The sequence below is a fragment of the Anolis sagrei genome, chromosome 1 (genome assembly GCF_037176765.1).
Source record: "Anolis sagrei isolate rAnoSag1 chromosome 1, rAnoSag1.mat, whole genome shotgun sequence".
NCBI classification, from domain to species: Eukaryota; Metazoa; Chordata; class Lepidosauria; order Squamata; family Dactyloidae; genus Anolis; species Anolis sagrei.
Genome location: NC_090021.1, coordinates 222,449,319 through 222,475,477, shown reverse-complemented (window position 1 = coordinate 222,475,477; position 26,159 = coordinate 222,449,319). Strand labels below are relative to the sequence as shown.

Genomic DNA, 26,159 nt, shown 5'->3' with positions numbered 1-26,159 from the left:
GGTCATAATGAAAATATAATGCTAACCAGATAAGCCCTGATCCATCATGGCTCTTCTTGCATTCCTAAGAAGGATTCCCACTTGGGTTTTGCCAGCTTCATCCATCCCTCAGTCTACTGTATTTCTAGTATTTCCATATGACATGGTCTTGAGCTCCTTTCCTGTGGATTTCCATGGGTTTGAGTTGGCAGAGACCATCCACTTTTGTCTAACAACATGGTCAACTATCAAATGCAGCAACATCTACTGTCATCTTTAGGCAAGCAAATTACACCTCTTTGTTAAAGGAATGCCTTATCTCCAACTGCACCTTAGAAGATACTCTGTGTTGTCCATACGTTTTAGACTGGAACATTAGGGAAGTTTACCTTTCTGCTACAATTGGTGAATAACAACCCAGAGGGGCATCTTAACTCCAGAAGTTCAACTGGTCTCTTATCAAAGAACCTGCTTCTCAAATATTGTCGAAATGCATTATCCAACTCAATCTAATCATTAAAGTTTGCTTAGTCTTCTTTCAATGCATCCACAGTGATCTGTTGAAAGGCTTCAGGCCAATATGACAGTTAAGTATTGTTTCATTCCTTATACCCTGGGGGGCTAGAGGCATTGCATTCTTTTAGCAATGAAAAGGGGAACCTTTTAAGCATTTCATTTAGATTAGCAAAGGCTAAAAAGAAGATACATATGCACACACAAAATTTTACTAACCAACACAAACAGCAGAACTTGAGAGTGTAACTGTGAAGCTATTACATTAAACCTACATTTTAGTGTTTAACAGATGTTACTGTGATCATACATATATAACCTAGGCATTTTAAGCACATGACATTAATGGCATGAAAGCAGGTCAATTGACTTTGCCCTTCAATCACGGGATAAGCTAAAAGACCCTGTTCTTCAAACTTTCTTTCTTTTCAGATTGTATCATCTGACAAAGAGTCCCCAATTTCTGTCACTAATATGTACTGTGTAGTTCTGGAAACCCAGTGAACATGAAAGAAAGAAAGAAAGAAAGAAAGAAAGAAAGAAAGAAAGAAAGAAAGAAAGAAAGCTTTATACCTTATCTTCTCTCAGAAAGCAGAACTCAAGGGAATTTACAAATAAAAATAAATACAGATTAAACAGATCTTTTTTGGAATTCCAAAACTTAAAACACTCCTGGTTCCAAACATTTTAGTTTTTTTATCATGTTAGAAGCAACTTAAGAACATACTGCAAGTCACTTCTAGTGTGAGAGAATTGGCCATCTACAGAGACGTTGCCCAGGGGACGCCCGGATGTGTTATCATCCTGCCGTGAGGCTTCTTTCATGTCCCTGCAAGCTAGAGTTGACAGATGGGAACTCACCCTGTTTCGCGGATTCGAACTGGCAACCTTCAGGTCAGCAACCTAACCTTTAGGTCAGCAATCCAGCCGGCACAAGGGTTTAACTTATTGCACCACCATGGCTCAACATTTTAGATAAGAGATAGTCAACCAGTACAATATAGTTATGATACTTGACTATGCGAAATCTTCCAGATCAAAGTTCACATTCTGTTTAGGCTGGCAGGGTCCTGCTTGGTCAACCTGGATGCAAAGCCTACTCTGAAATTTACAGCACATTCTCCAGGATTCACAACTGCTGCCTTCAGCTGCCATGAGTCCTTAGTGATGTCTAATACCCTGAAGAATCCACAATGAGGGTAAAATCCAAAAAGTTCCCTAACACATGGAACAAAGGCCACCGAAAGAAGAGGCTGTGTTGCAGTCCCATAACTTCAAAGCTGCCACACAACTTTAGAAAATTATGTAGCAACTGATTCTGATATGGAAGGAGAAATGGTAGAAGGAACTTCCTGACTCTATCACAGAAACCACAACACTTTCAATTGAGTAATTTTCAACATAATACTTCATAATTTCATTTTAAATATCTATTTGTTTCCTGGTGTTAGGACTATTTCTTCAAGTAGAAGCAGGAACTCCTTAAGCAACAGACATTTACATAGTACTACTCAGAAGTTTGTATGCAGTGCTGTTCCTGTGGTTTTTAAGGGTTATAAAACTAACTAGGTTCACAATGTTCCTAGATTCCTTGATGTGAAGCAATTTCACCTGTCTTTAAAAGAAGTTTTATGAGCCCTTTGCATTTAGTAAGGCTATTTTCTGTCGCAATTAAAATCCACATAAATGTAATAGCACTACACTGAAACATTTAGGACAGAAGAGCTGCCTGCCAAGAGCTGGGGAGGGAAGGGTGACGAATCAAACATTTGAAGGCAATACAAAGTCAGGGCTCTACATGTGCAGCTCCCCTGACTTTCACCCAATCTTGGAGGTGTAAGGAAGGCAGGGATCATCCTGACACGATTCCATGGCAACCCACCATAACTACCATGGTGGACGAACAGGACGGTTTTAAATGGTGTATTTTAATATTGAGATAAATGTTTTTAATGTTTATGTATGCGTATATGAATTCTTGTCCTGCCATTGAATGTTTGCCGTATAAATGCTGTGCTCCATCCTGAGTCCCCTTCGGGGTGAGAAGGGCAGAATATAAATGTTTTAAATAAATAAAATAAATTGTGCTCTGAACATAAACCTTGTATGATTTCAGAAACTAAGGGTGCACACTGACTAAAAAGCCCCAGATTTTTACCTCTTATTTCAAAGTCATTTATTTCAAACCAAAATACCTCTTCCAGGTATTCTGGTTTGAAATAAATGACTTGAAACAGAATGCTCTCCATTGTAAGATATGTTGCCAGAATGAGTATGTCTGACAATAGCAATACACCAACATGTGCATAATTTCATCCCAAGCAGAATCTAAAAGCAAGAGCCAAATGACAAGCAGAGAATTCATACTTATGTTACCTCAAAATGTATTTTTCGAATCATTTCAAACACTTTGACATTAGTTGCTATTCTGCCACCAAACAAGCAACTAGCACCAAGTCCCAGGCAATATATATGATACACACACAAAATACAACAGCTTGATGGTTTGAGAAATAATGGCCACAAACTAACAAAAATAAATCCTAAGCAGCATGGAAAACCTCTAATCCCATAAAAGTTGTGATGTCAAGCGACCTTAACCTGTAAGCTACTTCATTGATGTAATTATATCAGAATACAGGTTCACCTCAGTTAATGAGGTGTAACATCTTTAACAGCAAATTTGGTACCAGAGGCAGAAATAACATGAAAAGAATACGGGCAGCTTCCTATACCATGACAAAGAGCAATTCAGTGGATTTCAGAAAGCTTTAAAACTTAAAGTAATAATATGCCCCGTAAAATTAAAATAACTGCATTCTCAAGACTATCTGAAGCCTTCTTCCAAAATGAATCTAGGAATAACTTCTTCATTCATCAATTTCCACTTTTCATTTTGGTGCCCAAACCCTATAGATCTATTTTTTAACATATCAGGAAGATAAGGAAGTCTAGCTACATCTCTATCAGTCATTTTCTTTCCTGAGGAGAAACATGATGGAAATCTCACTGTGCTATCTGCCAAGAAAGGAATCTGTTTCCTTCTTTGGCGAAGAGAAGCAACCAAAGCCTCACTGTTTTTCTGTCCACCGAGAAAGGTGTCCATCTTCTTTTTCAGGAGAGAGAAGGCAACAGACCCTGGATGCAGTACTGTCTGCTAAGAAAGGAAATAGACCCCTTTCTTTGGCGAGAAGAATACTGCCAAGTTATAAAATATCAGGAAAGACCCCTATTAAGAGCATGGGACTCCCCGAAAGGTTAGCAAATAACTTAGAAGAAAAGGGATTAAGGAGGGTACAAGATATGTGGAAACAAGATGGAGAGATAATTAATTGGCCAGAATTTTTGGAAAAGGGGGGGGAAAGAAAATTGGTTAAAATTAAGAGGGATTTGGGAAAAAGTAAAAAAAAGAGGGTGCAAAACCCACTGAAGAACTAAAGGTAGATAAATTGCTAAATGCAAGAGAAAAGACAAGTAAAGGAACAGTGGCAAAAATATACAATTTAATGGTAGAAGATAAAGAGTTTATGATTAGAGCAATAAGTAATAAATGGATTGGAGTTAAATCATTACAGACAAGAGAAATAGAGGAAATAATTAGGAACATGAATAAAATAAAAATAGAAAAATATAATGAATTAGAAAAAAAGATGATATTAAGATGGTATAGAACTCCTGAACAATTGGCTTATATGTTAAAAGGAAAGAATTCGAAGTGTTGGCATTGTAATAAAGAAAAAGGTACTTATTCACACATGTGGTGGGAGTGTTCTGAAATAAAAAAATTCTGGCAAATCATACAAGTAAAAATTCAGGAGATATTCCAGATAAGAATTCAAATTAATAATGATTTGCTACTTTGGGGAGTGTTGGATCATCCGAGTATAATAATTAATTGCCAGGAGTTATTTAAGGTAATGATAAGAGCAGCCCATGCAGTGATTGCCAGAGGATGGAAAGACAAATCGAAATGGACGTTAACTAATTGGAATGACTATATGTACGATCAAGTGCTGTTAGACATTACGGGAATTATGACCAAGCAAGCACCAAGAATGGACAAAGAAAAGATCATTACAAATAGATGGAAGGTCTACTTCAACTGGGTGAAAAATGGAGGAGCCAACGATCACATCAAAGAAAAAACAAAAAGACTCTACCAGTGGCTGGATCTGCAAGATTAGCTAGAAATATACTATGGTTGAAGAGGGAAGGAGGGTGGGAGGGAGGGAGGGTGGAGATAAGGTAATATACACCAGTCTAAATTAGTATAATATCTTTAATATTTGTTGAATTATTTAGGTTTTATATGTGTAACACTTGGAATTTGGCTTATTGATCTGTGTGTATAATATAATAAAAATATCTTTAAAAAAAAAAAGAAGAATACTGCCAAGTTTCAATTGGTTGTCTCAGCAGAGGAAGAAGATGGACTACTTTCTCAGCACTCAGCAATATGTCCATCACTTCTCTCCACAGAGGAAAGATTTGGACGTCTTTCTCAGTAGACATCGATGCATGGTTCAGCAAAGCCAGGCTTCCCACTGGATTTGGCACCCAGGGAGGGGACTGCTCTCCGGAGCTCAGCATGGTAAGACTAAATCCCAACATACGAGTCTTCCCTTTGCTCTGTGCGGCAGGTGAGGGGGTGGGTATTTTGACTGTGTACTGTATTTTCATCTTTCAGCAGCATGCTCACTCAGGGGAAGGGTTCCAGATATTAAGCAAAAATCATATCATACAGACCAGATTCCTTGCATCATATAGGTGCCTACTGTATATTGAGTATAATATAATGCATATCTATGTAGTATCATGTATCCCTTAACATGAGGTCCTCCAGCTGTTTTGGACTTCAGCTTCCAGAATTCCTAACCCTTGGACAAGCTGGCTAGGGCTACTGGGAGCTGGAGTCCCAAACACCTGGAGGGCCACAGCTCATGAAGGCTCAACCGCAAAGGATACCAGAGACTTTAAAAAGTATGAAAAATACCTTATTTCTCAGACTTACATCCAGACCCGCTTATTCCTACTCAAACCAGTTCCAGGTCAGAAGCCACAGATTCCAGTACATTTCAGATTGCAGGCTCAGTGCATTGTAAAATAACACGCAATTCTATCTGTATTCTACACAGAGCATGAAAATCTCTAATGTGTGACCTTGCACTAAGCAGCGGAATATCTGTTTGTTTGTGTGTGTGTCAAATACACCAACAATCTTCTTCATTTATATCAAATCATAGTATTCATTTTAAAATAATATTTCCTTGCAAATACATTAGAAAGACAATTTTTGAAATAGTTTCTAAACAGGCTGCTTGTTTCTTTTAGGAAGCTGCTGCATTAAGATTTATGAACTAAGCTGATACAAAGAAATGAGTGTTTGAGAATTCTACAAAGAGTCTTTTTATTGCATACTAAGTCCTATAGCTTTAAGGGGCACTTATGTCTGAGATATATAATGCATTTCTTCTCTAGTGTAATGTGTTTTTCCCCCTAGTCAATCTATTTTAAAGATGACTGTGATTAAAACAGACTTCACTGTACCAACACGATGATAAAATATTTTAAACAGGATTATCATAACATTAATATATGACATCCTGATGGTGACATTTGCTGAATCTGACCTGATTTCTGTAGGTAAAGGAGCATATATGAGAATTTACTGTCCTCTGAAGAATAGAAGTTGTGGGAAAGTGTCCAGCAATGCCCCTCACGGCAGATAAAAATCATTATCTCTTCTCCTAGGAGGCCATGAAGAGCCATACCTTTGTCACATACATGGATGCTTCTACACTTCTGGAAAGAAGTGACAAGTGGAGTGCCGCAGGGTTCCGTCCTGGGCCCGGTCCTGTTCAACATCTTTATTAATGACTTAGATGAAGGGCTAGAAGGCATGATCATCAAGTTTGCAGACGACACCAAATTGGGAGGGATAGCCAATAGTCCTGAGGACAGGAGCAGAATTCAAAACGATCTTGACAGATTAGAGAGATGGGCCAAAACTAACAAAATGAAGTTCAACAGTGACAAATGCAAGATACTCCACTTTGGCAGAAAAAATGAAATGCAAAGATACAGAATGGGTGACGCCTGGCTCAAGAGCAGTACGTGTGAAAAAGATCTTGGAGTCCTCATGGACAACAAGTTAAACATGAGCCAACAATGTGATGTGGCGGCAAAAAAAGCCAATGGGATTTTGGCCTGCATCAATAGGAGCATAGTGTCTAGATCTAAGGAAGTAATGCTACCCCTCTATTCTGCTTTGGTTAGACCACATCTGGAATTTTGTGTCCAGTTCTGGGCACCACAATTCAAGAGAGATATTGACAAGCTGGAATGTGTCCAGAGGAGGGCAACTAAAATGATCAAGGGTCTGGAGAACAAGCCCTATGAGGAGCGGCTTAGGGAACTGGGCATGTTTAGCCTAAAGAAGAGAAGGCTGAGAGGAGATATGATAGCCATGTATAAATATGTGAGAGGAAGCCACAGGGAGGAGGGAGCAAGCTTGTTTTCTGCTTCCTTGGAGACGAGGACATGGAACAATGTCTTCAAACTACAAGAGAGGAGATTCCATTTAAACATTAGGAAGAACTTCCTGACTGTGAGAGCCATTCAGCAGTGGAACTCTCTGCCCCGGAGTGTGGTGGAGGCTCCTTCTTTGGAAGCTTTTAAGCAGAGGCTGGATGGCCATTTGTCAGGGGTGATTTGAATGCAATATTCCTGCTTCTTAGCAGGGGGTTGGACTGGATGGCCCATGAGGTCTCTTCCAACTCTTTGATTCTATGATTCTATGATTCTACATGGCCTTTACCACATCCTCTACTACTGGCTGCCAAATGGCTGTGTTATCCCACTTCCACATACAAACTAGGTTTGTTTTGTGGGAATTGAGATGTTACCAAGTTGCCCCTAATGAAACTTTATATTCTATCTCCCATGTAGGATCTTGAGCATTTATAGACACTTTTAAATCTCCTTTTACTTCCTAACCACAGTACAGATATTAAACGGCAAGATAAGCCCCTTTCCACATTCTAACATACATGATACTAAAAAGAAAGGAATGAGAAGGAAAGAGAAAACTATGAACTGGTTAAACTAATTCTACAGGAGCCAAACTAGGGAGGTAGAATAGTCTTTTCTTTGGATGAGTCAAAGAGTTTGGTCTACTCTGACATTCAAAACCACTGCTAACCCTTTAACGCCAAAGCAAGGCGCCCAGCCTAGCCTTCCATTTGTCATGGTGGCCTTCCTTTTTACTCTTAACATTGTTTTACTGATCCCTAATCACCCACCCTAGAGCTTAGGAAAAGTAACTACCATAAATACTTGTTTGTAAGTATATATTGAGGACAGGTTCTGGGGACAGAATTATGGATTTTGATAAGACTTGTGGATTAGTAACAGGTCATATTGCAGAAAGCCAGTGCTGCCACTGCCATTTTCCACCCAGACATTCAGAAATGTCAGAAACAGCACTATAGCAGAGAGAGCAAAAGGAGCCAATATGTATTTTTTTGGTTCTCCTGGGACAGATTAAGCTCTTACCTTTCTCCACTCAGAGATGGTTTCTTGTTTTATAAGCATTGATCTGTGGTTTGGGAGATTGATGTTTTGACTAAAATTTCCAGATCACTGGGGATTATGGGAGATCGAATCCAAAAGAGAACTTTCTCTGAGGTCTGGTTATTGTGCCCTTTGCCTGAATGTCTTAAAGATCAGGCCAATCCATGGAGCATAAGACTTTATGATAAAACTAAACTGAATTGGGGTGAATAGAAAGAAGGAAGACAGTCTTATAATTGCTTCTCTGCCCTGAGTACAAGGTACTAGTGAGTGCAGCAATTGAATGCAGGACTAGACAGGTCTTTGGTTAACTCAGTCAGTTGTTTTTCACATAAGTTATTCTGGTGTACTGCTGATTCGCCTTCGTGACAATATACCTAATGCTGCTAATTCCAGGTGGCAGTGGGAACTACTACAGTGCTGACTTATGTCATTAAGTTGGTTTCTGCATGGACATGTGTCAGCACTTGTGGTGTTTTTGGTTTGCTCATTGCTTAAGCCATAGATGAACTCAACTGCATAGTTCAAAATGTAACTCTAATTACCGCTGAAGAAGTCATTAAGATCATGTTGTGAAATTGCGTATATTCCATGTCTGAGATGGGGATGTCCATAGGGGGCTTAATCATAGGAAACAAGTCAATTATTACCTTGGCTACTGACGCTCACGTAACTTATATCAGGAATCCCATTTCCCATTAGTTAAAGAGCTAGACACACTATGTCTGCATTTTTTTCAAGGCTAGTTCTGAAATTATTTTGAAATTTATCTCTTAAAATTGTTTTTTTTTCTTTGTTACTTGTCAAAGATTTAAAAAGTTGAAAGTCCATAATGTCTGCGTTAGAAACAGAGAATCCATTTTTTCACAACAAATATAAGACAAATATTTTTGGTGTTTTAAAGGAGAAAATAGATTTTCTTTTCAGAGGAATTTGATTGATATTCAATAATCTGAGTCATGGATGCTTCAAAATTAATCATTAAACTAAAACAAAGCCTTCTGCTAGTACTCTGGTCTGCTTTGGGACATATGATCTCCCTTGCCCCATCTCCTCTGACATGCCCCAAGGACATGGAAAACATTTACTTCTTGTTTCTGCTGGACCACAACTTATGCTTATCCAAAATGATCTTGTTCTTGTTGTATGCCTTCAAGTAATTTCTATCTTATGGCAACCTTAGCATGGGGTTTTCTTGGCAAGTTTTTCTCAGAAGGGATTTGAGTTTGCCTTCCTCCAAAGCAGAGAAATTGTGACTTGCCCAAGGTCACTCAGTGGGTTTCCATGGCCAAACAGGCATTCAAGCTCTGGTCTCCAACTACTACACCACCTGGCTCTGTCTAAAGTGATTATTGTGGTTAATGTTAACTGTGGCCTGTTTGAAACAACTTAACTTGAAACCTTGAGTAATTGAAGCTGCAGTTTTGAAGCAACACAGTTATCATTAACCACAATGTAATATTAATTACGTTTGTGTATGTGTGTGTGTCAGGAGCGACTTGAAAAATTGCAAGTTGCTTCTGGTGTGAGAGTTGGCCATCTGCTAGGATGTTGCCCAGGGGATGCCCAGATGTTTGATGTTTTACTATCCTTGTGGGAGGCTTCTCTCATGAGAAGCTGAAGCTGACAGACGGGAGCTCACCCCACTCCCCGGATTCGAACTTCCAAGCTTTTGGTCAGCAATCCTGCCAGCACAAGGGTTTAACACATTGCGCCACCAGGGCTCCTATATTAATCACATTAAACTATGGTTAACATAAAACTAGAAGCAAACACTTATCATTTGTTTGCTGCAGCAGAAGGGAAAAGGAGGGTGATATGATGGAAACAGTGTAAGGCAAAAATGCTGAATGATATTCTCAAGCAGACCTTTCTCTGGGCTGTTGTGGGACACCAAATGCAAATTTAGGATTTTCTTCTAGGAATACTGTTTTAACTATTTAGTAAATACAAACCTGCAGAAACTGGTAACTACTTTCCTAGCCACATTGCTAGAGATTTCCCCAGGAGTCTCTAAAAAGAAGTTTATTCCTCAGGTTCATGTCCCAGTACCTTTTCCCTGTCCAAATGCCAACATAGAGTAACTGTGATAGCATTAATGCAGTTTTAATTTTATGCCACATCCCCACAATACTATGAGGATGACTATGGAGAAATTGTTTATTTGCAATCCTAGTACAATAATTCCTTCTCCTCCTGTATGCTGGTGCTAACAATAATCTACAGTAATTCCAGTGAAATCCAACAAGCCTTCTGGGAGTTGGATAGGTATACCAGCATGGCTTTTATGGTACTCCTGCTATCATCACATAGATTATCTTTTCAAAATTCTACTTTAGTTAAAGCAGTATTCCTAGAAAATAAGCCTTAGTATGCAATGGAGTGTGTAGAGGAAAGAAGAAGTAAGATAGGAAATGCAGGAGCCTCATAAATGGCTACAACTCCTACCACATTAGCAAAACTGTTCTTGTTTTAAATATATATCATAACATATTATTTAAAAAGAGATGAGAAGCTTCTACTCAAGAAGTTACAAGAGAACATGAACAGGAAGTATGATTTACTTGAGTTTCCTGTTCCTTTTGCATTTTGCAATATCCAAAGCCTGCAAAGGTGCTTGAAAGATAATAATCAATAACAGGTTTAAAAAGCCATTTAATTATAACCATTAGAATTAAGGTATTGCTTCTTAGAAATGCACTAAATTACTAAGAAACAAAGATAAGTTTGCATCCATTGTTCCATTTATAACTTCTTAACACTGAATAGTCATGTAAGAATTTTCACTCCTAAGAGAATGTAAAAAGAGTCAAGCACAAATTAAGATGATCTTTACGGGCAACTCACACTGTAATTTTCCCCATCATTTCCCTTCTAACAACACATATGCTATCCTGTGGTAGGTACTGACTGAGGTGTTATATTCAGGATTATATGCAGTGAATACATATTTTTTTCCTAAATTTGGAAAACTAAACCATAAAATGGAAATCGTTGGATGTCAAAAATATTTTTCTATTTCATTCTTCACTCATATTAGAACAGATGATTGAGGAACTATCAGAAACTGAAATCACACATTTCAAGTTACAGTAATGTAATATTTCTCCTTAGAATCATATGCTCTTTTGCTAGATGTTAACTCTTGACTTTGCTCAGAAATATTAACTGACTTCACAATGTAAAGATCAGAAGCAATGTAGAAATATTTTAATTTTTTAAGATATTAATATTAGCTACTGTAACTCCTTTCTTTAGTAAACTCAAAACAGATGGAGTTAAATTACTAAGGTTTCCTAACTATGCATTGTGGACTTGGTTTTGAGAACTACCGGGCAAAACTTGGCCTAAGGTGATGGTTCCCAATCTTTGGTCCTCTAGATGTTTTGGACTTCAACTCCCAGGATTCCTGATCATTAGACAAGCTGACTGAGGCTTCGGGGAGCTGAAACCCACAACAAATGGAGGACCAACATTTGGGAATCACTGGCCTGAGGTATGTTGCAGTTAACCTGGAAAAATAATAATTTCCTATTCAATTCTGTATTAGTCCTACCTTGGTTGAGATAGGTCAGGGTTTCTTCATGAAGTTTCACAGCAGGCGATGTAGCTGCACAAAGCACATATTGAAATGGAGGGAGCTTTGTGTCATTCTCAGGGGAAAGCTGAGGCTCTTCTTGTTTAAAGATCGGCAGTGCAAGGACATCACTGAAATAATACAATAATTCCCAGTTAGCAAAGAGATGATCTCCTACACTATAGCAATAGTACCATAACTAGGCTGACATTATTATCTGCAGGACTTACATCCCATGAGAATTCTTACTGTAACTGGATGACCTGGAAAGCAGTATTAATACAAGCATGACAGAATGAATTCAGGAGATAGGTTTCTTTTGTGCAAAGATATATCACCAGATCATCTAGTTAAAGGGAAATGTGTATCTCACAACAAAACAAACCAGTTTAGCATCCTTACGTTTCATCAGTAACCATTGAACGTTCTGGAAATGAAGTCCAACAAATTAAAATGCAGCAAGAAAGATACAGACTCATTGCATCATAGGAAAAAGTGATGAGTTTGAATAGGATATTTTACCTAGTCACCTTTGTAGTAAATTTTTTTAACAAAAATTTAGATTTTGCCAGAAATTGATATTTTACAAAACAAACAAACAAACAAAACCACTTAATCAAGCACTAAGCGGTAGATATTAACTCAAATATCTTTCCAAAAAAACTCATCACTCGGGGCTAGATTCAGCAGCAAACGCCAATCTAGCCCCAGTCACCCATGGAACCGGCTGGCTCCCATCAAACAAAGTTGTGCCGGCTCCATGGGTGTAGAGGGGTGGAACTGGTGTGCCGCCACTGCCCTGGCAACACAGGAAACTTCTAATGTTGCCCAATCTTTGGGAGAAATCTGTGTACACCATGCAGGCTCCATACTTCCCCCCATGTGATTGCTTTGGCAAGGCGGAGGATGCAAGGCATAGGGTGGCAGATTCGCCATGCCTCGTGGCAAAGAGGACTGCTGCCTCCTTCTGCTGCCAGCCAACTTTTTACATTCCTAACATTTCCCCTTCTCTCAGTTTATCCTTCCAGAAACTATCCCTACCTAGAAACTATTTCTAGTCTCAAAGAATAATTCCAAACACAGAACAATTCCTGAACAATCCAGTGTTTTTGTGAAAGAGTTTTGTGGGAGAAGCCTAGAGTCCTGCTTCAGTGCCTACTTAAGACTGATTATGGATGGTGAGGGACCAACTGTGGTATATTTGTGTTCTTGCCTAAGGATGTAGATAGCTATACCTGCAGTAAGTGCAAGTTGGTAGCCCTTCTGGAAGTTAAGGCCCAACTACTTGAGGGCCACATATCCACCCTTCAGAATATTAGGGAGCATCAGATTTTCTTGTGCACAATGAAGCAGACTGTCCTGGAACACACAGAGGATATCTCTGAGGAAGAGTTCAATTTCCAAACATAGGAGATACACATTTGGAGGAATGCAACACAAAGATGTGAGTTTGAATTGCAAGTTTTCCGCCTTATCAGTGATGACAATGAACAGCAGCAAGTTCAACAGTGTCAGTCCTCAGAGAACATGGAAGTGAACATGGAAGTTTCAGCACATGGAATGGTCCCTACTGATCTGTAGAGGAGATGTGTAGTGATACTAGACGACTCTTTGCTGAGGGGAACAGAAATGGGGGTTTACAAGCTTGACAGGATGATTTGAAAGTTATGTTGGCTCTCTGGGGAAAAAAATCTGTGGCATAATAGAGAGGCAGACAACGCTCACTGAGCCCGCTAGCTGTTACTGCTTCCTTTCTGTTGACATAAAACACTGCAAGACATAGGTTTCAGGATATCACAAGGCTCTGGGTAGAAAACTTAAACATCTTGATACACAGGTGTTGTTTTGTCTTCCCAGTTGAATAAAAGGGCCCAGGAAGGGAGAGAAACCCAACAGAAGTGAACAACTGGCTCTGCACATGGTGGCACCAGGAACAATGTGATTTCTTGGATCATGGTCTGAGGTTCCATGAAGACTGAATTATGGCAAGTCCATCTTAATGTAGGCAGAAGCATTTTTGCTTATAGTCTCACAAACCTGATAAGGAAAACTTTAAACTGAGCTTTGTGAGGAAGAGAGACAGTATTTTGGGGAGTAGAAGGCCATCAGGTGCTGGAGATAATAGCACAACTGTTATAGAGAGAACTGAGCAAATATCTCTACACTAATGCAAAGAATATGGGAAAGAAATAAGATGAACTCGAACTCTTAATACTCCAAAGTAAATATGTTATAATAAGGTGGTTCTCAACCTGAGGTTCTCCAGATGTTTTGACCTGCAGCTCCCAGAAATCCTAACAACTGGATTTCTGGGAGTTGTTGGCCAAAACACCTGGGGAGCTACAGGTTGAGAACCACTACTATAATAGGTCTCTCTAAAAAGATAGGATTGCTATATTCAATGCCTTCTTTGCTTCGGTTTCATCTGAAAAGGAAAATAGTGTTCAACCTGGGAGAAATTGAACAGATATTGTAGTAGGGAGAATATAGCACAGAATAGGTAGTGGGGTTGTACAGAAACACCTGTCTACTCTACTCAAAATGATTTAAAGTCCCCAGGCTCAAATGAACAACATCCAAGGATATTAAAATAAATAGCAGAAGTCTAAGAGCCATTGGGAACAATCTTCAAGGGGGGGGGGGAGACAATTACTATCCAATCAGCCTGATATCAATACCAGGAAAGATTCTAGAGCAGACCATTAAACAGACAGTCTGTAAGCAGATAAAAAGGAAAGTTGTAATATTTAAAAGTCAACATGGGTTTCTCATAAACAAGTCATGCGACGCTAGTAAAATGTGAGCTAGACAACAGTACTGTTCGGTGGATTTGCAATTGCTTGACTGCTCAAATCTAGAGGGCAGTCACTAATGGCTCCTCTTCATCCTGGATGGAACTGACCAGTGGAGTGCCGCACGGTTCTGCCCTGAGCCCAGTGCTATTCAACATCTTCATCAATAACTTGTACAATGGAATACAAGACATAATTATCAAATTTACAGATAACAGTGGGAGTTGCTAATACCCCAAAGGACAGGATCAGAATCCAAAATGACCATAACAGATTAGAGAGCTTGGTCTAACAAAATGAATCTCAATAGGGAGAAATGTGCAGTACTACACTTAGGCAATAAAAATGAAAAGCACAGATATAGGATGCGTGACACCTGGCTTGAAAATGGTCCATGTGAAAGGGATCTATGAATCCTAGTAGACAACAAACTATGGCATTAAAAGTAGTCTAGTGTCTAGGTCAACAGTGAAACTCTCTGCCTTGGAATCGGGTGGAAGGAAGCTCCTTCCTTGGAAACTTTTAATCAGAGGCTGGATGACCATCTGTCAGGGATACTTTATTGAGCTTTTCCTGCATGGCAGGGGGTTGGACTGGATGACCCGTGTGGTCTCGTCCAACTCTATTATTCTATGATTCTATTATTCTAAGGTGACCGTGAGTCAAGTGTGATGTGGCAGCTAAAGAAGCTAATGCAATTCTAGGCTGCATAAACAGGTCTATAGTATCTGGATTGAAGGAAGTCATAGTCCCACTCTATTTTGCCTTGGTCAGACCTCGCTCTCATCTGGAATATTATGTTCAGATGCCAAAATTCAAGGAGAATATTGGAATGTGTCCAGAGGAGGCCAACCAAAATAGAAAAAGATCTGGAAACCATACTCTATGAGGAATGGATTTGGGAGCTTAGTATGTTTAGCCTGAAAAGAAGTGACATGATAGGCATGTTTAAATATTCACACTGAAGATGGAATAAGCTTGGTTTCCTTTGCTCCAGAGACCAGGACATGGAGTAACAGGAGAGGATATGCCACCTAAACATAAGGAAGATAAAAATAAGGAAGAATGTTTTGGCAGTAGAAAGCTATTTCACAGTGGAAGGAGGATGCCCATCTGTCCAGAGTGCTTTGATTGCGTGCTCCTGCATGGCAGGATGAGGTTGAACTGGATTACCCTTGTGGCGTCTTCCAACTCTATGATTCTATGAATTACTTCCTTTCACATAAAAACATATACAAAAGGAGGGTATGTACAAATCTGTGTGTGAAAGAGGAAACTTAATTGCTTGGTTTTAGGGTTTATCTTAAAATCAAGGAGTTTCCTTTGGCTCAGACTAAATGACTTTTTTAAAAGATGAGTTTGGATTGTCAATTTTACAGTCAAAATTGCTATAAAATTACTGATCTGCATGTCAGCAAAGTCATCAAAATGACCTGAACATTTGTCCTCTATTGAGAACACATTTGGCCAACAAAGTTGGCAGTTGACACTAAGTCAAATGCAAACTAATGAGAACAGAGGACTTTCTGAAATTTTACTTAGCCACACTGGAGAAGTGATTAAATCAATTTAAAAGGAATGTGTGATCTTTTCTACTTTCCCCTCATCAAAATGCCATTTTGTGTGGTAAAAAAGGAATTAGAAGAAGGGAAGAATTTAAAGAAAGCAATTGAGTAGATTAGCATTAGATGAGTCAGTATGACACAGAAGTTCTATACAGAAGTAGGCACTGAAGGCCCATCCTAAGCAACAAAAGTATACATCTCAAGGCAACAGGGGAAGAGGAAGTCCTGTTCTTTAGTCCCATAAAAATTATGTCCTAGTCAACCCTAATCCAGTCTCCTCATGTTAAGGGTAGTTTTGTGGAGTACAGTGTTCAAAGAAACGAGCATGGGAGAGTTAATGCAGCTGTGCGTAGGAGCAGAGACAAAAATGGTTATCTACCCTAGTTCAGTTATAGTTTGATGAAGCACTAGCACTCTTTGGCAGAGAAGGCTAAAATGCTTGTAAAACTAGAACTCTCATGATTTCATAACATTCAGCCTATGCCTGTTGATAGACTCTACAAGCTAGCTAGCATTGCCCCCCCCCCCCCCCAATGTGCGACAGGAAATTGCTGCTAACAGTGAGACAAATAAGGTTGAGCACTGTGAAAGCCATCCACTGCATGGCTATCAGCTCCCTCCCAGTAGACTCAAGGAAAAGCTTCATGAGAACCATCACTCCTCTTAATGATCCCCCAGCAACAGCAAGAATATCCCTCTGGGCATCTAAACCAGGAAATCCCAGTTGGATGGCCCTCCATGAGGGTCTGCCTCCAAGGGCAAACCAAGAATGAGCAACTTGGAAGTCCCTGAACAGACTCAGAAGTGGAGTAGGCAAAAAAAAAAAAAGACAACCTGACGAAATGGAACTACCTAAAAGAATCCTCCTTCTTTTGTAACTGTAGAGCAGATAAAACAACTCTGCACCTATATGTTTGCCCACAATGCCCTGCCTCATGCACAGAGGACGAATTGTTTAAAGCTACAGACAATTAAGGTGCTGTTGACCAGTTTTGGTTGGTCAAAAATTATTTAGCCGCTTGTGTTCCTTCTATTTTTATCAGTTTTATACTTTTGTATGCAATGCTTTTGATATGAAATAAATAACATTAAGCAATAGCAGTTGTCAAACTGCATTGACTCTACAGTGTCAATCCTTAGAAGAGGACAGCAACCAGGGTGTGTGACTGTAACACACATTGGGTTTGTATTTAAGACTTGAACTTAGACCCACCGAAGCAAGTGCTGAAAGATAAACGAATGCTTATATGAACTCCACTGGCTCAACATATGGTTCTAACAACAGCATTTACAGCACTATATTCCAGTCTAGCCTACCTCAAAGGAATGCTGGAAGGACTATCCGGAGATATAAGGTTCATTTCCCTGCATTTCTTGGAAGAACATGAGAAGCCATATGAAACTAAATGAATGTTTACTTTAAAGCAGAGTTTCTCAAACTGTGCTCCTCCAAATGTTTTGGACTCCAGCTCCCACAATTCCTAAAAGCTGGTAAACTGTCTGGGATTTCTGGGAGCTGAAGTCCAAAACACCTGGAGGAGCAGAATTTGAGAAACACTGCTTTACAGTTAACCTGAGGCTAGGTCTTTACTAATTCACCAAACACTTGAGTGCTTTTCTTCTTCTCTTGCGGGGGGAGCAAATGGACCATAGGTGTTCTTCTAATACAACCACCTCACCATGTTCCTATGAAAAATCATTAGTATGTCTTTAAATCAGCACAGGAACACCTGTCTTTGCAAGCCCTAGGGCTAAATAAAGAAGGTTGCTCTAGCAAAAGTGTGACACTCTCACCTCTCCTCAGGGCACCCAGCTATTTGCATCCCTTTTGTGAGTAACACTTGAAGTATGCCATTTCTTTTTGTTTCAGAAATATTTCTAGCTCTGTCCCATGGGGTGGGGGATTGTCAGTGTGCTAAAATGCCTTCAAGTCACCTGTTGACTTATAGCCACCTCATGGATTTCATAGGGACTTCATAGAGAAGGAATACTCAGGGGTGGTTTTTCCAGTTTTTCCCTCTGAAATGTCCAAGTACTAACCAGGACTGACTCTGCTTAGCTTTCTTTTAGGTTATTTCTACAAAGGCATTATTAACACAACCTGAAAACACACAGCTCTCCATCTCAAAGGACAAATCAGAGTGAACAGAAAGAAGAAAAACATCAAGGAATATTCGTTCTTCTGCATCTATAATGAATTCATCTGAATTCTTGTCTAAGTTTCAGACAGAGGAATAGCTAAACTTACAATACTTCCACATCTATATCACTTGCTTGAATCTCTATAAAGTTCACTTGCTCCCTCCGATACATTTTTCCTAACATTCCTCACAATTCTTAAATGATTTTGTTGACTGCTTTAACATAATCCAGTTGAAAGAACATTTTACACTATGGAATGTTGTCACTTGGGAAATTTCACCAGATCTTGACCATAAAGAATTACTTTTGACTAATTTCTAGATAGTGACAATGCAAAATACTATGGTTTTCCACATTAAGGCCCATAAACAATAGGGCAAAGGAAAGGTGTGTTCATAAAACATTCTCCTCCGAAAGATGTCCTTGGAAAAACATCCAGGTTCTTATTTAGTGTCTCTATGGATTCTGAGATTTTATTCAACTCGCATCAGCAATACCTATCCAGCAAGACCAATACATCACTAACAATTTGGATTTGGTTAACAAACCCCCTTGATGACATAAACTGACTCTGATGTTCAGTGTGTTACAACCAGAACGAGGATTAAAAGATACAGAATGTTTACATTCACTTAAACATTAATCTTTCTGCAGCACCACTGGCAAACCGTTGCATAATTTATTCAACACAGGTCTATAAAAGAAAGTATACCTTTACAGGAGGTTGTCTAACAATTCCATTTCTAAGCCCCCTATCTTTTTCCCCAAAAGGAGAGTTTTCTCCTTCTCTTCCTGTGCTTTTTCCAATGTAATCATTTGAAGCATTTGTCTATTGCCTCTCAGTTCACCGAAGATAGTTAAAAAATGACCAGAGAGCAATCCCAGTAGTAAACCGTTTACGTTCAGTGAGGCTTACTCAGAGGTATGGGACTACAAGAATGCAGCCTCGACCTCTTAGGAGACTGAAAGAGGAAAATATTTTGTGCAACAGGAACAAACACATCTTGGTCACAAAGATGACAACTCTAAGCCCTCATGTGTACATGACGAGGAACAGGATCTGATGTTGGGATTAAAAAATGATACACAGAGGAAGAAAGGCAAAATACAGCTATAGAGGCAGGTATGGGAAAATGCATCTACAAATAAGACTGTCATAATATTTGAGATCAACATAATTTGCAAGAATATATTTCACAAGGGGTTGTAGGTTTTTCGAGCTGCATGGCCATCTTCCAGAAGCATTCTCTCCTAACATTTTGCCTGCATCTATGGCAGGCATCCTCTGAGGATGCCTGCCATAGATGCAGGTGAAACCTCAGGAGAGAATGCTTCTAGAACATGGCCATACAGCCTGAAAAACCTACAACAACCCAGTGACTCCGGCAATGAAAGCCTTCGACAATATATTTCACAAGCATTAAAATGCGTCTAGAACAGTGGTTCTCAACCTGTGGGTCCCCAGGTGAAATGTCAGGAGAGAATGCTTCTGGAACATGGCCAAACAGCTCGGAAAACACACAACAACCCAGTGATTCTGGCCATAAAAGCCTTTGACAATATATTCAGCATTAACAATCTGTTTAGGTCTAAAGCAAGTGGCAACTACGTTGTCCTGAGAGGATTCCATTGACTTCAGCAGTTGCACATAAGAGGAGTTGCATTGGTTTTAAAAATTGTTCCTGCCATTTATTATCAAATGGGGAAGTTGCAACTGGTGGTACCTTCTCATGTTATGAACGTAAGTGCACAAGGAGTGGGAATGGCTCAGGGAAGTCCCAAGATGGCAAGAGCCATGGCAGGGCTCTTCCGCCCTAAGACTGTACTTCACTAGCCGTTATGTGAATACCCAAGTTTTACTCCCACTACTCTCTAATTTGCCAGGAAAAAAATGGTGTGGCACTGCGGTCTGGACACATTCAGATCTGCATTAGCATGTCATAAGATGAATTCAATAATTTGGCTCTCTGCGCCAGCCCAAGGGGATAAGATGGCTGCTTCTAATCCTTGCAGGTCCTAACTTGTTCCAACTTGATATAAATTCAATTCATAAATACAAGCCTTAATTGGATTAGACTCTACTAGTTGCAATTCAAATCTTACGATTCTACCTGAGCCGCATATCCTCCAGCTACCAAGAAATGTTCAATTTGCCTACGGCTGATTTTTTAACAAACACACCTTCTAAAGCTTCTAACTTTGCCAAGTTTGTTTCTACTTCTGTTTTGCGCCTCTAAAGGAACTTGTGAAATATCCATCTAATTGCTGGGTTGTATATTTTAAAAATAATAAACCCAGTCAATCATTGCCAACCTACTCAGCCGTGCCACCTGCAACATGGGATTTGCATATCCACCTAGTTGTGCCTTACCCAGCTTAGGTCTACCATCTCCTTCACTCCCATTTCAAGATTAACCCATCAGACCCAAAGCAACTTTTGCTGTCACATTGACCAATGAAGAGTTCTGACAGTCAAAATTTGCCATTTTGTGACACTTTGATTTATGTGGAGAAAAGCACTCTGTTCAACTGAGGATTTTGAAACAGTGTGACAAAATAAAAAAGTATATAGATTAAATATACACTGTTTACGTCAACTGACATCTTGCGCAGTGATCAAGGAACCCAAGGAACTCTGTTGACTCTGGGAAAATGATGCTTCTATTTTTATGTTTTATGTCTGATACAATAGGTTGTTTACATTTTATTCTAATTTGCTAAGTTATAATTTGTTTTTATATGCTGTGGAGTTCAGTTTTCATTATTATGTGTCTATTAGTTATGTTCAGGCATTGAATGTTTGCCTTTTTGTGATTGGAATCTGTCCTGAGTACCTTCAGGGAGATTGGGCAGAAAATTGATTAAAAATTTATACACACACACACACACACACAGTATCAAATCAAGATCTTCCTAAACATGGATGTCTTTAGCTTTCTGTTGGAAAGATTTGAAATGTAGGTCTTCCACTGGTTCTTATGTTACCCATTGTCCTTTTTTGCTTAAAGACATTTCCCTAATTGTGACCAGTGTGGAAATTAGTCAGGAAAAAGCTGGATTTACCCAGCGCAGTAAATCAAGTGGATAAAAGGACCTAGTCTTCACTGTAACAGAAGGGGGAGGTTACATATTTCCTTAGATAACTAGTGCTAACTTTTAAGATTGTCTACTATTGCTTCGCAGATACTTAACATTTACGCAAAGGGTCTTCACATCTTGCCAGACTTTTTCAAAAATAAGCTGATCTGAGGAGTTATACATCTTATAAAATGGGCTCTGAATCTAGAAAAATATTTGAATAAATAACAAAGATACTATAAGAGAGTTATTCCAAAATGTCTGGGGCAGCTATTAGTCTGTGGCACCAAGTACAAAATCATGTGGCGCTTTGAAGGCATCAGGAGAGCCAGTATGTACAGTGCCTTGAGTGATGGGCTAGGATTTGTAGCAATCCACTGATTAACCTTGGGCAAGTCACACCCTCTCAGCCACAGGGTAAGACAAAGGCAAATTCTCTCAAAGCTTATCAAGAAACCTCTGAGATAGGTTTGCCTTGGGGTCTCCAGAAGTCAGAAACAACTTGAAGGCACACAACAACAACCGAAACAATAAATAAGAAAAAATGTTATGCTAATTTATAACAAAAATTACAAAATCAGAGTCAGGCAATAACTTTATTAGGACCAAATTAATGTGCACAAAGATATAAGTGACTATTTCAAATCTCTTAAGTATCTAAATCGACGCAAACAAATTCAGAGTGGGATACAAATCATTTCCCCCAAAACAGCCCCAGATATAAACATGCATGACAGCTTACACAGCACCCAACTCTACAACTTGGGCTCCATTCCATTTTCAGACTGAATGCAGAGTTCATGATTTCAACACCATATCAAACCTTGTTTCCCCTCATTTCACCCACCCCAATTCATCTACTACCATGAAGAGATCTGAAGTTCACCGAAGCTTGCCTAAGAGAAGCTGTCTTGTGTCACAGGACAGCCCACATCAGATAGTATACCTAACGTAGTCCTCTGAATTGGAAGGTGCATACCCAGCCATATATGCCTTGTCATGCAAGAGACGAATACATCAATCTAAGAGCTGCATGCTCATATACTTTTAAATGCCATAAATTTACAGGTACACATGTAGTGCAAATCCCCACACTAAATGCCTCCCCATCCTCAATCACCTGAATCTACACTGCCCTATAGCCCAGGATCTGATCCCAGATTATCAGCTTCGAACTGGATTATATGAGTCTACACAGCCAGATAATCTGGGATAAGCAGATAATCTGGGATCAGATTCTCCAATACAGGGTAATTTAGATCCAGCCTGAGTAGATTAAAATCTGCGCAACCACTGAGCCCATGGTCGCACAATGGGGAGTGGGGTGAGCTCCCTTCTGTCAGATCCAGCTTCCCATGCAGGGGCATGAGTGAAGCCTCCCATAGGATGGTAAAAGATCTGAGCATCCCCTGAGCAATGTCCTTGCAGATGGCCAATTCTCTCAAACCAGAAGCAATTTGAAGTTTATCAAATCGCTCCTGACACAAAAAAAGCACAACTAAGTATTCTCAAAAGGAAAGCATAAATGTCCAATAAATATCCATTAAGCCAGGGGTCTTCAAACTACAGCCCAGGGGCCAGATACGACCCTCCAAGGTCATTTACCCAGCCCTCGCTCAGGGTCAACCTAAGTCCGAAATGACTTGAAAGCACACAACAACAACAACAACAACAAACAACAATCCTATTTTATCAGCCAAAAACAGGCCCACACTTCCAATTGAAATATTAGTAAGTTTATATTTGTTAACATGGTTCTTCATTTTAATTATTGTATTGTTTTTAAGGCTTTTTTGCACTACAAATAAGATATGTGCAGTGTGCATAGGAATTCATCCATGTTTTTTTCAAATTATAATCCGGCCCTCCAACAGTCTGAGGGATTGTGACCTGGCCCTCTGTTTAAAAAGTTTGAGGACCCCTGCATTAAGCCATCTGAGGTTCACTCTGCATTTGCCAGACTTTTATATGACTTGTAATTTTCACATATTCAAACCTACAATCCACATCCCAGCTCATACTCGTTCAAAAAAAAAAATCCTGAGGTGAGGAGAGTTCTCTTTACCTTTGGAGGCGAGATTCTGCATTTCCTTCAAAATTCATCTGTACTTTATTATGATGAAATCAAAACCACCAACTTTCAGTTGCTTTACACATTTTATCTATTGCTTTGGGTCTTGATCAATACAAAAAAGCAGCGTGGTAAATAAATATTACCACCATCAACATCTACTATTCAGAACTCCGAATAGTTTCCGATATCTACTACTCAAGAAAGAAGCCATACGAGAATGAACCAGATGTGAACACAAAACACTTGTTCAAAAGCAGGATTTTTCAATTGCTCAAACATGCTTCAGTGGGAGTCCGATCCACCAGTGCAAGAGTGCCACAAAACCAGCACATCCCCGCTACTTGAAACGTTTCTTCCAAGGAACATGTGCATTCATGGACATTCAACATTGGGACATATATACAGGCAATCCTCAAGTTTCAACATGTGGTTTGTAGTTAAGAACAGGGGTGAGACAACAGGAAGTGAGAGAAACCTATCCCTCAGAAGGGAAATTCACTCCTGAAAGCGTTATCACGGGAAAAGGTGTCTCCACTGAAGTTTTATCACCTATCCTTGTTTCCACAAGTCAATTTTTTCAAAATCCAATTATCCTGGGGAGAGGAAGTGAAGTTCAATCTTCTGAACAGGGGCACAAACAATAATAATGGGTTGCTGTGAGTTTTCTGAGCTGTATGACCATGTTCCAGAAGCATTCTCTCCTGATGTTTCACCCACATTTGTGGCAGACATTCTCAGAGATTGTGAGGTCTGTTGGAAACTAGGAAAATTGGGTTTATATATCTGTGGAAAGTCCAGGGTGGGAGAAAGAACTCTTGTCTGTTCGAGCTAGGTGTAAATGCTTCAACTGACCACCTTGATTAGCATTGAATGGCCTAGCAGTTTCAAGGTCTGACTTCTTATTGCCTGGGGGAATCTTTTGTTGGCAAGTGATTAGATGTCCCTGATTATTGCAGGCAAAACGTCTGGAGAGAATGCTTCTGGAACATGATCATACAGCCCGGAAAACTCACAACAACCCAGTGATTCTGGCCATGAAAGCCTTCGACAATACAATCATCATCAGCATCATCATCTTTATTTATATCCCGCCCCATCTCCCAATGGGACTCAGGGCAGCTCACAACATAACTAATACAGTAAAACACAGTACAATAAACCACATAGAGTGAAGGTAAACAATAACATAACCAATCAATATAAGAAAACAAAACAAACATCATAGAGATGTTAACCCTTCCCTATGCTAGCCGGGGGGGGGGGGGGAGAGACTGGAGTTACACTCACAAAATGTACCTGTTCCAACTTACATACAAATTCAACTTAAACACAAACTTACTGGACATATCTTCTTCAGAACTGAGGGAGTGCCTGCATCCTCTATTCCAGTGATTCTCAACCCCGGCATTGGGACCCCTGGGAGGGGGGTCATGAGGGGGTGTCAGAGGGGTTGCCACAGACCATCAGAAAACTGTTGGTCATGGGGGTTCTGTGTGGGAAGTTTGTCCCAATTCTATCGTTAGTGGGATTCAGAATGCTATTTGATTGTAGGTGAACTATAAAGCCCAGCAACGACAACTGCCAAATGCCAAAGTCTATTTCCCCCAAACTCCACCAGTATTCACATTTGGGCATATTGAGTATCTGTGCCAAGTTTGGTCCAGATCCATCATTGCTTGAGTCCACATTCCCCTCTGGATGTAGGGGAACTCCAAAACTCAAGGTCAATGCCCACTAAACCCTTCCAGTATTTTCTGTTGGTCATGGGAGTTCTGTGTTCCAAGTCTGGTTCAATTCCATCGTTGGTGGAGTTCAGAATGCTTGATTGAAGGTGAACTATAAACCCCAGCAACTACAACTCCCAAACGTCAAGGCCTATTTTCCCCAAACTCCACCAGTGTTCACATTTGGGCATATGAGGTAATTGTGCCAAATTTGGTCCAGTGAATGAAAATACACCTTGCTGATGCATATCAGATATTTACATGAGGATTCATAGCAGTACCACATTTACAGTTATGAAGTAGCCACGAAAATAATTTTATGGTTGGGGGGTCACCACAACATAAAGAACTGTGTTAAAGGGTCGCATCATTAGGAAGGCTGAGAAGCACTGATCTATTCCCTCTTCCTCCTCATCTGGGTTCTTCTATATAACCCGAATATCAAGGCAGACTAACCCACAATCTCTCCTTTGAACTGGGTTGTCCGAGCCCAGTTCAAAGCAGATAATGTGGGATTGGCTTCAGCTGAGCGGAGGGGACCTCCAAGAGAGCACGGATGGTGCAGGATGAAGACCTTGTCAAAGCACAACTCCGTGGCGTTTTGAGGGGTCCCTCCACTCACCGCAAGTAGCTGCCCGTGGAGTGCTGGTTGTAATGCTCCGGCTGCGTGTGCCAAAACAGCATCTTCTCCTTCTCCTTCTCCTCCTTCCCTGGCTGGCTTCTCCTCCTGTTCCTGCTCCTTCGCTCCAGCAAAGGCGACCCTTAGCACAGGCTGGGCGTCGAGCTCCACGGGTGCCCGGGCGCCTCCGCGCGCTTTTATGGGGCCTCCGCGTGACCCTGCGGGGCGTGGGCGTGGCAGGCAGGGAGGGAGGGAGGGAGGGAGGGGAGGAGGGGCTGCACAAGGGGAAGGCGGGACTCCCGACAGTCCGCGCCTTCACCCTCCCCAAGCTTCATCTTCCTCGTTTCCGTCTCTTGAGCAGGCCTGGGCAAACTTGAGCCCTCCAAATGTTTTGGACTCCAACTCCCACAATTCCTAACAGCCTACCGCGTTCAGAATGCTCTTTGATTGTAGGTGAGTTATAAATCCCAGCAACTACAACTCCCAAAGGTCAAGGTCTATTTCCCCAAAACTTCACCAGTGTT

The 26,159-nt window shown here is 40.2% G+C and overlaps 1 protein-coding gene across 1 annotated transcript in view; it reads right to left on the bottom strand.

Annotated features, from left to right (window-relative positions):
* Positions 1-25,708, bottom strand: part of TFCP2L1 (transcription factor CP2 like 1) — a 49,991-nt gene extending 24,283 nt beyond the window's left edge. Inside the window, exons 1-2 of the mRNA XM_060774334.2 lie at positions 25,639-25,708; positions 11,621-11,772 (exon numbers count right to left, since the gene is read on the bottom strand). Coding sequence (XP_060630317.2) covers positions 11,621-11,772; positions 25,639-25,700 — 214 coding nt within the window. The 5' untranslated portion in view covers positions 25,701-25,708. The remainder of the gene's footprint in view (positions 1-11,620; positions 11,773-25,638) is intronic.
* Positions 25,709-26,159: the final 451 nt, after the last annotated feature.